This window comes from Meleagris gallopavo, chromosome 7 (assembly GCF_905368555.1).
Source record: "Meleagris gallopavo chromosome 7, MGAL_WU_HG_1.1, whole genome shotgun sequence".
Lineage (NCBI taxonomy): Eukaryota > Metazoa > Chordata > Aves > Galliformes > Phasianidae > Meleagris > Meleagris gallopavo.
Window position 1 is genome coordinate 21689839 of NC_139410.1, and position 13176 is coordinate 21703014.

Consider the following 13176-nt stretch of genomic DNA (forward strand, 5'->3'; position numbering starts at 1 on the left):
TGACTCGCTGTGCGCACGCGCGGCCGCCGTGCCGGAAGCGGAAGAAGGGGGCGGGCGGAGCGGGGCGCGGCTCTTCCTTTCGCGGCCCCTGCCGAGCCTCGGCCTCGCGGTACTCCGAGGCCGCCCGGCCCTCGCTTCGCCGGCCCCTCGTCTCCGCTCTCGGGGCGGCCGCTCGGCATGGACCTGAACGGCTTCCTGCTGGATGAGGAGGGCGCCTTCTCCCTCGGCGGCTTCCAGGAGTTCACGGTGAGGCCCTGCCGCGGCGCCCCGGCTCCGATCCCCGCCGCTCACAGGGCGTTTCCCGTTCCCTGCCGGCCCTCGGGAGCTCCCTCGGCTGCTCTCCTGGCGCCCGTCAGCTGGCCGGGGCGCGCCCCGCCGCCTGCAGGCCCGGCACTGTCACTGTCTGGGCTTTTCTGAGCTCCTTTCCCTCTGCTCGCAGTTCCTACCCCGGCACCAGCAGCTGAGCGAGAGGGTGCGGAAGCGGCTCTACTATGGCTGGGACAAGGAGTGCACCCTGGATAACCTCTCCAGCCCCGTGGCAGGTGGGTGACCGGCGTGCCCAGCCGGGACTGCTGAGTCAGGGCGGTTGGAAGCAACCCGAGGGCCGGTAGCAGCGCTGCGGCTGCTTCCCCCGGCGCCAAATCCCTCCCTGCGTGGCTTCATGTCTGTGTGCTGTGCTGCGGGCAGGCTGCCAGGGCCTCGCATCTCTGCTCTGTGTTTTATTGCTCCGTCTGGCCTGCTCTTGGTTTTTTGCCACCTTGCTGCTGTGCAGAGTCCTTTGAGTCGCTTGTAAATTGCAGTGAGAGCTGTGTCTTTTCCCATTACAGGATGTGTTTTGGACAAGTTCTCGTGCTCACTTAACTTAGTTGTGAACACCAAGGGGATAAATGCTCTCTTTATGTGTGTCTTCTCCTATTGGTTCAGCAGTACTTGGGGGATCAGAAGGGTGCTGCTGGGTTGAGGTGCAGGTGATGAGAAAGAAGAGCTGTTAAGGGCTAGCAGTGATTAGTTACCGTGTCTTCATAGCTCAGCTGTGTTGTTGTTTCTATTAGCTATGTTGCTCATGTAATTTGTAGGAGGTGTGGAATGGCTGAGGAGGTGTGCCTCTGTTCTATGCTTTTGTGATGGTTTTGAGGGAAGCAGTCTGAAGTCCCACAGAGGCTGTGCGGAATTCATAGCTGCTCGCCTACCCTCTGTGATCTGTTGGAAGTTGTCTGTCCTGGCTGCTTATGGGGAGTGGTATTGAGCTCCTGTTGGAGTCTGTTGGGCTTCAGTTTTGATAATTTGTACCTCCGAAGCCAGGCAGGAAATGAGATGTACCTAAACTATGCTCTCCTGACTGGAGTGAGCTCTGATGCAATTAGGAATTGGTGACCAGAGGCAGCTGTGTGTGGGTGTGTGTGGTTACACCATAGTGCTACTTCCATGCTCTGCTCATCCCTGTACACTCAAATGAACACGCTGTCCATCATCATCCTGGGTGCACTGGAGCTGACGTGGGGAGGAAGCTGGGTTGGCGCTGATCCGCTCTCGAGGAGTAGGGCATTGTTTGGAAGTGAGCGCAGAACAGGGTATGCCTGTGTCAACATCAGGCCTCCAAAACCTCATAAAGCACAATCAGAAGAGGCTGTCTGGGGTCCTGTGGGGTGAGGCAGGGTGTTAGCCTCTCTCTGTGCAGCTGGCTGCGGGTAACTCTCCATGACGCAGACATGCTAATCTGGATCTGGCACTGCTGCTGTGCGTTGGGTACACGCATGCTCTTCCTGCTTTGGTCTGGTGTTCTTCTGCGTGCTTGTTTGCATGCCTCTCATCAGCTTGTTGGATAGGTTGCTGAGAGGCGAACTGAGTGATCAGTCAAATCTTGAGTCATTTTATAAAAAAATTTTGTGGGATATATTTTGAGAAGAACAAAATGTGGCTTAGGTTAATGTAACACATTAAAACTCTTTGAAAGGGTAGAGAACAGCAGGACAAGGGGAAATGGTTTTAAGTTGAGGAGGAAAGATTTAGGTTGGATGTCAGGGAGAAGCTCTCTTACTATGAGAATGGTGAGGTGCTGGAACAGCTGCCCAGAGAGGTTGTGGATGCCCCATCCCTGGAGGTTTCGAGGCCAGATTGGATGGGGCCCTGGGCAACCTGGTCTAGTATTAAATGGGGAGGGTGGTGGCTCTGCCTGTGGCAGGGGGGTTGGAGATGCATCATCCTTGAGGTCCCTTCCAGCCCTGGCCATTCTGTGATGTCTGAAAAGCCTGTCCTAGTTTGAATGAAATGAGGGGCTGTAAGCAAATGCTGAGACTCAGTGATCTTGTAGGGGAAAAGGTAGGGATGGACTGTGCCACATAGGACTCACCCTTTTTGTTATTTTTCTGTCCTAGATATTGCTGTGGAGCTGCTGCAGAAAGTGGCTCCCAGTCCTATCCGCAGACTCCAGAAGAAATATGTGTCTCATGTGTCTCGGTAAGAAACAAAACCTGTCCTTCATGTCCCATGTCAAAACTGAGGGCTCTAGTCTCACCTGTGACTCTCTTCTGTCACCCAGGCTGGCACTGACATTGTGATTAGTCACTGGTTAGTGTCAAAAAGGAACTGGGGACAAGTGGCAAGGCCAAGCAGGCAGTGTCAGGTTGGTCCTGCTCTGTGGGATGCAGAAATACTCTCGTTAATGGGACTCTACTGGCTTGGATCAGCAGCTGAGCAACGCTCATTGTGCAGCCACAATGAGCCTTGGCTGAAGCTTTCGTAGCATGCCTGACTACAGGCAGAGGTGCTCTTTGGAGAACTGGCTGTGCCCAGAAATAGGAACTAGGGCTTTCTGCTCTCCACCATGTATCTCCTGTGCTTTCTCTTGCTGCAGCTCAGCACAGTGGCACAGAGCAGGCAAGGCTGGGTTGTGTTGCAGCCAAGTGCTTAACTGTTTGCTGAGTCCCCTGCACTTAACTACAAGGGGAGAGAGCAGGCAAGTTGTGCTATGATGACATGCACGTAACCTTTGGGATGGCTCCTATGTCATTCCCACAGGGAAGCTTGTATCTCACCCTGCTCCATGATGCTGGCGCTTGTTTATATTGAGAGACTCCGGCACCGGAACCCTGAATACCTCCAGCAAATCTCATCTTCAGACCTCTTCTTGATCTCCATGGTGAGCACTGTGCTCTAGAGGGTTACTGAGTTGGAGGTATGTCTGGAGGAAGCTGAAATTCTGTCCTTTATGCTGTTTTTAGATGGTTGCAAGTAAGTACCTGTATGATGAGGGTGAGGAGGAAGAGGTATTCAATGACGAGTGGGGAGCAGCAGGGAAAGTGGATGTCCAGACCATGAACACGCTGGAGATGAACTTCCTGAGTGCCATTGTAAGTGAAGCCAGGATTTCTGCTTTTTCCTTCATGTACACCTGTGAGGGAATAGAGAAGGATGTGTACAAGTGCTGGTTGGCCTGTTTGGTCTGGACTGTGCTTACCTGTCACTGCTGTCCCTGCAGGACTGGAGTCTCTACACAGACCCCCGGGAGCTGTTTGAAGTGCTGAGCTGGCTGGAAGGACGGTAAGTGTGTAGCTTTTCATCCCTCCTGGAACCTTGTCTCTCCCACTGCTTGGACTTATCTCTCTGCATTGAAATAAGAGCTTGGGTGCCCATGGGCCCTTCTTAGGCTCTGCAGCTTCCTTCCACAGCCATGGTGCCTTGAGTGGGGTTTTCTGTAGAAGTGAGGAAGGTTCATGCCACAGCCACCCTTCTTGTTTTTCCTGCAGCGTGGCAGAGAAGCAGGGCATGTGGCGCGGATGGTTCACCTACACGGATCTGTGTGTCCTCATGGAGCAGTCCATGTGGCAGCAAGCACTGGGCCAGTTCTACCAGCAAATAGTGAAGGTATGGGCACGGGAGAGCAGCTGCTTGCAAGAACATAGGGCCCAGCAGGCCATGCGTTTAGAATAGGGCTTTCTTTTCCACTGTGAACTTGTTAGACTTATCTCTGCTGAAAATGGAAGCTCTCAGAAGCTAAACCATGTGGATTTGCAGCTGTCCTGATTCAGACACTGCAGCCTAGTGTTGAGCTAATCTGTGTGCTGTGTTGAGCTACTATCCCACAGGTGCATGGACAGAAGGGCATGCTGGTGGCATGGAGGGAAGTGGGTGCTAGCTGGGCATTTAACTGTTAGGAACTGTTAGGTTTTAGCCAGGGCATTCAGTCCATGCTTTCCATGGACTGTTTGCTACTTGCTGTTAGGAATGTGGCTGCCTGCTCCCTGGCCTCCAGCTCTGTGCTGGTGGAGCCCTTTGCCATCGTGGCTCTTGGGTTGATGTGTTGGGGAGAGTGTGGGACGTGGTCAACCACAGGGAGTGTGCCAGTGGTCTGAGCTAACTGTCAGTTTCTCTGCAGCTGGCCTGCCTCCTGGGTGTGGTGTACCTGACCGGCTTTGCAGCTGTCTTCACTTCCATCGCCGTTGTGCACCGGGCTGTGTGCATGAGGAGCACCAGCAGTACAGCCATCCGTTCTGCACTAATCCCTGTGGAGAGTGGCTGCCAGCTGAATGCTCAGCCAGCTCTGGCTCCTGAGCAGCCCCAGCCCAAACTGCCTGATGTCTCCTCACTCGGCAGCACTCATTGCTTAGGGGAGAACGAGACGGCTGAGGAGCCACATCGTGGGGATGTCACAGCGACTGCGCTCTACCTGTGGCACAGTGTGATGACAGCTCTGTCCTATGTAAAGGCACCTGACATAACCCTGCGCAAGAGCCCTCTACAAGCTCCCCTTCGGAAAGTACCCACTGCCTGTGAGAGATTGAATCGAACTGCTCCTGTCACAGCCCCCAACCAGCCTGGCCCCTTTGGACTTGCTGTGCTCCTGGCCCCTCCGACGCTCCACTGCCATGCCTGCTCAGCTGCTGCCAGGTCCACGTGGGGTGCGTCCCCCAACCACAAGGACTGGCTAGACCCCCTGGGGCTGAGGCAGTGCTTTTTGCACACAGCCCTGGATCTTGGCAGAATCAAGAACTTTATTTTTCCCAGCTAGGAGCAGAGGACAGCGCCTTTCCCCTTCCCTCCTAGTGTGGCACAACTCACTTCCTTGCACTTCTGGGACCTCTGATCCCTGGGGCAGTGCAGGGCTTATGACCTTGCATTACTTCCAAACCAGCATTTGTGTCCCCCACCCACTCAGGGCAGGGGTGTTCTTCACTTTGGGTGCTGCAAAGCATTGGGGCTGCTGGGACAGGATAGGGCAAGTTTCGTTAGCTGGAGAGTAGAAGTGGCATGTTGTTTGCTTGGGATACTAGGCTAAAGGGGAGTGTTGTACCACTTCCAGCAGCAGATGAGTGGCCTTTGGTGATGGTGGGCAGAGGTGGTATGTGGCATGTAGTAGGCTGGGGCGGTGTTTGCAGGCACTGGGGCAGTGACCTCAGTGAAGGTGCAGAGTGGTTTTGTAAGAGAAGGGGTGCCTGGGAGAGGAGGTAGAAGAAGTGGGGAGTGAGCAGCCTGACCTGGCTGACCTTAGCAGCTATTCCCAGTGGAATACCAGACCACTTCTCAGGAAGTACTATGGTTGCACCAAGAGGGGATCCCGATGTGGCTATGCCCCAGGGAAAGGATGTACCCTACTGGATTTGTAGGTGTAGTGGTGAGTGTTTAGCTTCCTTATCCTGCCTGAGTTGGGCACTTGGGAAGTGGGCTATTCTTGAACCCCAGCTTGAATCCCACTGCCTGCAGTTGTGAGCAGCGGTGCCTGACTGCTCCATGGGGTGGGGAGATGGCACCTTGTCTTGCTGACCAGCTCTGCTCAGTGTGCCCCTTCTTTTTACTGTGGATTTTACACCTGTTTTTTCACTCTTTTGTAGATGCAATTCTCTTCCAATAAAAGTAGTTCTTGCTGTGCACCTGCTTTTGTCTGCTGAGCCACTCCATGCTGACAGCAAGCATATCCACATTTGATGTGTGTTTGCAGTTACATCAGGCAGAGCTTGCTCTCTGATTCAGAGTGTAAGGCAACGAGCCCATGAGCACTGAGCCCTGTCCTGTAGGGCTTGAGAGAGACCAGGCTCTCTGGTGGTGGGGGACAGGAATGATGTTGGGGCTGATGCCAGGGGAAGGTGGGGCAGTGGAGGTTCCCCATACATGGGAATGCAGGGAATGCATGACCTTCCCTACTCTTTGCTCCCTGAAGGCTGTTCAGTTAATGACTGAGCTCTGAACAGGAAGGGCTTTGTGCAGTCACAGCTGTGGTCACTGCCCTGTGAAAAAACATAGGCATTTCCTGCCTGTGGTGCCATGGGAAGCTTCCCACCCACAGTGGCAGCTCTCATCCCTGCCATCCTTGTCCAGGTTGCAGGATTCAGCACCAAGACTCCTACCTACATTGGGTATGTGGTAGTCCTACATCAGAGACATCCATGGCATGGGCACACTGCCTATGGAGGGAATGTCAGGACCTGGATAAGTGTTAATGGGGCCCTCATTCTGACCACTGACATCAGAGTGTGGGTCTGTTGGCTGAGTATTAGCAGCTGCGAGGAACGCAGATGACGAACATTCTCCCTGCCAACAAATGTCAAATCCCTAAACATTTCACTCAGTTAATATCTATTTGCCAGCTAGCAAACACCGTGAGCAGCAGAGCATAGATTTGAGCTCAGTTTCTTTCCTTCCTCAAGTAATACATGTGTGGCAAGATAGGATTGACTGTTTCCATTGCATGTCTTTCCGTTTGCATTTCAACCTCACAATATTATGAATCAGTTTTACTATCCTAATTTGAAATGAGAACTAGCCCTTCTTAAGAGAACTCTTCCCGCTCTTAATTATCTTAGCTGGATTTTGCCTAGATTCTCACAAAATATTCTTCTCATGTCTGCATTCTTCCATCTATTCTTTCATGTTGGTCTCGTTTGTGCACGCATGTCATAGGTTAAAGGAACACATCCTTGTAAGCACAACTTTTGGATGACTTGTTGCAGAGAAAAGGATGCTGTGGGACTAACATTGATTTAGAGTGTTCGGTTTGTCTCATTAAACAGCATTTGGCCCCCACTGGTCCTAAATAAATGGTTAATTTTTGTAATGGAATTTTATAGGAGGCTTTGGCAGGTGTTTTTATTTGTGTGTGTGCTTGCTTTCTGGGTGTAGCAGAAATGCTGAGTCACAGCTTGAAGCAATGATTGAGCACCTGCCCAACCCAGGGGAGCTCAGTTGCATGCAATGCAGCTGAGTGACCAAAAGGGCTGGAGCCAGGATCCACCCTTTTCCAGACCTCATTTAACGGTTGGCAGTGGAGGTGAGGATTTCTCTCTGGAGTTGCTTGTGTAGCTGAGGTCTTCTAAGGGTGAGTAGGCTCTTTTCTTTGTTTCTGTGGTTGTCATGTTTGGTAAATCCTTGCATGTTGTAGCCTGGTGCCGTGCTGCTCTGCTGTCATTGCTGTACTTGCTATTGTGCTGTACTGCAATGCTTTTGGATCTTTAAACTTGTTTTAAAGCATTGTAATCAGAGATTCTGAATTATCCTTGAAGATCCTGGGAGTTGGTAAGCATGCATCAGTTTCACTGAAATGAGAGCTGAGGTGTTTGTTGTTTTTTTTTTTAAGCAAGTACTATAATATTTCATGTCTGTTTTTAACTAGAGATCCCCAAGTGGTCTATAATGGTGAGTGCTAGAGGGCAAATGCCTGCTGCTTGGGGAAAATAATCCTGCTTCCACAGAAGAATGCAGTGATGGGAAGCTGTCACAGGTGGGTGAAGTACTTTACAAAGATTTAATCTTCCTATATTCACAGCTCTAGCTCTAAGACAAAGGATAACAACTCCTCATGGATGGAGGAGGATTAAAAGGGCTTGGGTTGTGGACCAAGGCAGTAAAGTTTTGTAAATGAAGATGTAAGAACCATCTCCAGGCTGGGGATTCTTTTCTTGCTGTTTATCTTTTCTCCCTGACTTACAGGTGCGCCTTTCTACACTGACTTATTTATTTTTTTGTATTATGCATCAAGGCCCTATTTCAAGTCAGGATGGTGTGAAGCTACCTGCTGCAGAGAGAAGTCTTGCTTGAAAGGGCTGACAGGTGACCTGTGTGAATCTTAGCCTCTAGTTCAATTGTTTTACAGTGTCTGTGGAGCTAATTTCTCACTTATATGGACAGAATTGAGGTGATAACCAGACTAAAATTTGCTCTTTGAAAACGTAAGGTTTGTTCCCATGATGTGACATACATCTAGCTACTCAGAAAAGCCTTAATGGGGTATTTCTGTGTGCTGCGTACAATTAAATATAATTGTAGTGAGTTTCCACAAGGTAGGAATCATACCTGCTAAATCATGATAGTTTTTGACACATAACATACTAAAGAAAACAGAGTGTGATCATAATGGGGTTTGGAGGCTATATATGTGTTATGAGAAGTTAGACTGTTAGGCTTATTTTTTCCACTTGGTTTAACCTGCTGCCCTATGGGCCTCTTGTCAGTAGAGACTGAGGCAAGCTAGACGTTTTTCCCTGAGCGGACAACTTGTTTCACCTGAGTGTGTGTACACTAATAGCTCAGTTCTACCTGCCGTCCTTTAGTAATGGTAGGCAAACCAAGCACTACTTAATAATAAAGGCTGAGTAGACCCCTGGCAATGGGATGCTGCATGTACTGTGTTCAAGAGTTCCTTGCTGGAGGTCATCTCGTTAAAATATTTTCAGATGTGTTTGAGAATGTGAACGGCTGTCAAAGGCAGAACCTGCAGTGGAAGTCTTAGATGAGGCTGTAGCTGTGGAACGGCACAGAAGCTCTGCTCTGCCATTTAGCTGTGGTGCTCTCTGGGTATGAGACAACATGAACAGTTCTTTTTTTGTCTTCTGAACTTCTGCTAATCAGTACAATCCAGATCTTAGCAGAGAATGAAGGGAACTTGGACAGTTTTCTGACTGCATTAGGAATCCTCACTTCTATGAAATCCTGCATAACTGTCTCCCCCTCTTCAGTTATAATGTTAATGGTTATGTATCTGTTCTTCCTGCCTCTCTAGGTAAAATAGTGAAGCATGGATGGATGCTAGCACTCTGGTAAATGTCAAATTCTACTCTTCCGTTTGTTGTCACCTTATTGTAGCCTCCTTTACTTGAGCTGAATGAACTCAGTGCAGCCTCTTTCTACTGTATCCATTCTGTGTCTACAAATCAGATCAAGATCATTAGCTAACATACTAACGATGATGTTGTGTGGCTTAAAAAAAAATCACTGTAAAACATTTGGTTCTGTATGCATTTGATTTGGCTAGAATGAGTACAGAAAGAATCAAATAAAACAGTGTGAAGTGGCAATATTTGGGATTGGGAACTTTTATCTGGTCCAGTGATAGAAGAGAAAATTGGGCAGCCTTTAAAGTATTTTGGATTGAAAAAGGGAATGTTATCCTGCAGCTTTTGATTAGAAACTCTGGATCCATCACCTGTGGAACAAGGAAAACCATCAGGTTGCAAGTAGATAGTACAACTAGGAGGCTGTTTTAGGTCCAAGACAACCTTGCACCAAGAACAAAGAAATCAGGGAAACCTAATTATTGACATTCTTGATCCAGGAAAGGAGAGGAGACTGACTTCAAATATTTATTGGGGGGAAGAAAATCTCAAATCATGAGAATGATGGACTTTGCACTGGGGCAAAAAGCAAAATATCTTGAGTTCAGAGCTCAGATATTGAGTTCTTGCTTAAAACTTATGCAGGTATCTTGATTTTTTTATTTTTTTATTTTTTTTATTTTTTCCCCTACATCACCCAGCTCCTTTAGGTATAGGCAGACTTGTATTTAGGTAATTATGTGTTGGGTTTTTTGTTTTTTTTTCTGAGGCGAGGATCTTGGTTAGAGATGGCACTTTGCATGTTACGTTATTGCAATGTGTAATTTCACACAGCAGTCTATGTTCCACTCTGCAGGCAGTTGAACATCATCTCTGCATAGAATCATAGAATCACAAGGTTGGAAAGGACCTGCGTGATCATCTAGTCCAACCATCCTCCTATCACCATTATTTTCCTCTAAGCTACTAGCTGCATCTCACCCTAGGGAGCGGGTAGTTCATTGGCTGTGCCGTGTGACCATATCACAAAAGCCTTGGGGATTCTTGCTGTTTAATCTGCCCTTAATGAAGCCTGCCAGATCACCTTACAGTGTTTGTCACTGTTTTCTGGCCTGGCTGTCTGAGCTTTGGCAAATATTTCTGCTTCTAAAACAAGGAAAATATAGGCCTTCAGCTGGGAGTGTTGACTGAAATTGAAATCTATGGGACACTCAAACAGAAATCCACCTTTGATCTGTATCCTGTGTGTTCTAGGCTAGATGCGGTCAGATCGGCTTTAATTCCCATAATGACCGTTTCCTTGGCTGAATTCCAGCAAGATCCATGCTGGGACTGAGATCAGACACAGGACCTACCTGCCCTCTGGGGCATGCTGGTGTTCAGGAGCCCTTGCTAGTAGAGTTGATTATTGAACCTTTGAGTACTGAAGTTGCCTCCTGTCACTTTGCCATTCAGCCTTTGTGAGAAAGGATACGTGTAGGCAGTGAATTCAAGATAATGGGTATGTTTGAATTTCATATGGGGAGAGTATTTTCTTGTAACCCAGATGAAGCTGCCAAGCTCACGGAGGGATGTCAAGATTTCATTCTTGGTATTCCCCACTAGCAAAGTCAGCTCTCTGCTAATGTGGTGGCTTTTGTGAGTGTCGTCCCTATGAATTACAGAAGTCTAGACAAGGGGATCTGCAGGCTGAAGTCATGCAGTTAGAAACTGACACCCTGGCCCCCCTGTCTGTTTCTCTGTGCAGCTCTCTCTCCCTTTATTTTCTGCTAAGATTTTTTTCCCCATCCAAATCACATCATTCCAACTAGACAGAAAAAGGACCTTTTCTCTATAAGAGGACTATGGGAAGAAAGAGGCTGTTGTATCAAAAGCAGTACATCTGATAAATGGGCAGCGTTCTGGAATTATATGTTGCTTGTCTATGTAAAAGCCTAGCATGAAATGAATTGAGATGGCGTGTGAAATAGAGATGCATCTGGAATAAGGTATGTAATTTTGTACAAGCATTTCTATTGATGCTCCTCTTTACCTTTGAGCAAGGCCATTTGTAATACTGTGTTATTTGTAACATTGTTATTTTTTTCATAGGGCTGATGTAATGTCATGGGAAAAGATATGGGAAATGCATAGTAAATACTGCTGATATAATGTTTTAGATAACCACTGGAAGTCTGCTTTTCCCAGCTGTAGGATAGCTATCACGTTCAATGACATGTGCCAAACAACATCCAGGTCACAATAGCTCAATTCCTCGTTTTCTGAGCTTAGTCTCTGAGAGACCATTATTGCACATCCTGAGCTGTCAAGTGAAGCTTGTACTCCTGGGCTGAGATAACTCTGTGCTGGATGGAAACAGCAAGTTCACAAGTTACAGCTGCATCTCTGTATGCTTGGCTCCTGCTGTACAAGCAAATCTGTCTTTTGTTAGTCTAGCTGCCTTCTCAGCAATATTTCAGCCAGGTCGCTTGTGAGATCAGAAATCTGGGTAGCTTGAAATCCCCGGGTAACTAGAGAAAGAGTTTAGGATAAGAAAGGTAAGTGCTGTAATGTTCCTTCTTAGGCTAACTTAATGGAAGTACACTGGTGGTAGTGAGATGCCTAATGCCCCTACACCCTATTATATGCGTGAGGAAGCAACGAGTGACCACAAATTAAATATTTGCATAGGTAAGTGGAGATGGATCCAAATTCATGCTCCTTCCATGCTGAGCTGGAACTTAACTTGGTCTATTACTGTGCTTAAGCTGATAATCCATGCCGGGAGAACTGATACAGCTATGAGAATGATGTGAGCTTTCTCATTTTATGTCAAAAGTTTGCCTTAAAAAAAAAAAAAAAAAAAGAAAAAGTTATTAGCTTCACTTCTTTTCCATCTTTTGTTATAATATTCATTTCTTAATTTATCCCTTTTGCTGTCTTTGTAGAATGTACTCTGAAGTTCAAGGTTTTACACAGCGAAATGTCAGAAGTACATGAATTTAGGGGTCAGCTTAGCTCTTTCTAACCTGATCACAGAATCTTTTCATTTTATTGCTTTTCTTTTGTGTATGCTGTCTTTCCTAGGACACTTTTTCAGTAGGCTTTGTCTAATTGCTATATAATTTGTACGTAGGATTAATTCAGAAAGGGAAGAAAGTTATTTCTAATTGCTTTTTTATTTTAGAAAGCAAAAGATAGTTTGTAATATATAGAATATGAGAGCTCCCAGTTAGAGAATTCCTGTCGTGGGGGGTTTGGCTGAGAGCATGTTTCAGCCACTTGAGTCAGCTACTGCTTTTTTTTTTTTTTTTTTTTGGTGACCCCCTGGACTTGGTTCTTGAGTAGCTGCTTGGAGAAGCAACATCCCAATCAGTACTTGCCTTCAGGTAGCATGAGTTGTCCTTGTACAGAAGACAAGAACGTAAAGGCGGTGTGGTTTGAAGCAATGCTTCCTGCCTCCATTGCCCATCTACAGTGAGTGTCCCTTTGCACAGTGCAGTATAGGAGAATCTTAGTTAAGCTTTTGGAAAATATCCTGTAAGCAGGCTGTTCTCTCTTGTTTGTCTTTTGAGTACGTATAGAAGAGGAAAATCAGTGCCCACGTGTATTAATGCATATTATGCTACTATAAGTTGTGAGATTGGCAGGTCTGAAGAGAGTGACCCACTGAGTCAGAACACAGATACCTCAAAGGTAGAGCTTTACTCATTTTCCTGTCTTTGTTTCAACTGGGATGGAATTGTTTTCTTCAGAGTATCTGGTGTATCGCTATGTTTTGGCTCTAAAAGAAAAACAATGTTGATAACACGCTGATATTTATCAGTGCTGCAAAACAGCATTGTACGGAGCCAAGGCCATTCTCATCAAAGGGCTCAAGCAGCTGGGAGGGAATAGAGTTAGGAGAGCCAACTGAAAATGGCCAAAAGGATATTCCATATCATATGACATGTGAAAGGAGTTTTGAAGTGGGGAGTTCATTGGGCACTCTTCTGCTGCTTGAGGGGCTGGATGGGTATAGATCAGGGGGTGGTGAGCAATTGCTTTGTGCATCACTTGTTATATTCATTCATATATATATTCTATTTTATATATATATATGTATGTGTGTGTGTGTGTGTGTATATATATATATATAAAAATTCATAATTGTTAT

The 13176-nt window shown here is 47.3% G+C and overlaps 1 protein-coding gene across 1 annotated transcript; it reads left to right on the forward strand.

Annotated features, from left to right (window-relative positions):
* Positions 1–42: 42 nt before the first annotated feature.
* CNPPD1 (cyclin Pas1/PHO80 domain containing 1) lies at positions 43–5867 on the forward strand. Its single transcript, XM_085228465.1, has 8 exons — positions 43–246; positions 440–542; positions 2376–2457; positions 3019–3139; positions 3222–3350; positions 3479–3540; positions 3747–3864; positions 4376–5867. The coding sequence occupies exons 1-8, from the start codon at positions 178–180 to the stop codon at positions 5006–5008; spliced, it is 1317 nt and encodes a 438-aa protein (XP_085084591.1). The 5' UTR covers positions 43–177; the 3' UTR covers positions 5009–5867.
* Positions 5868–13176: the final 7309 nt, after the last annotated feature.

Bases quoted from the DNA above. Each gene is read 5' to 3' on its own strand.
- CNPPD1 (XM_085228465.1), top strand. From the start codon at position 178: ATGGACCTGAACGGCTTCCTGCTGGATGAGGAGGGCGCCTTCTCCCTC. The intron at 543-2,375 runs GTGGGTGACCGG...TTTCTGTCCTAG, and splicing joins CCTCTCCAGCCCCGTGGCAG to ATATTGCTGTGGAGCTGCTG. The intron at 3,541-3,746 runs GTAAGTGTGTAG...TTTTTCCTGCAG, and splicing joins CTGAGCTGGCTGGAAGGACG to CGTGGCAGAGAAGCAGGGCA.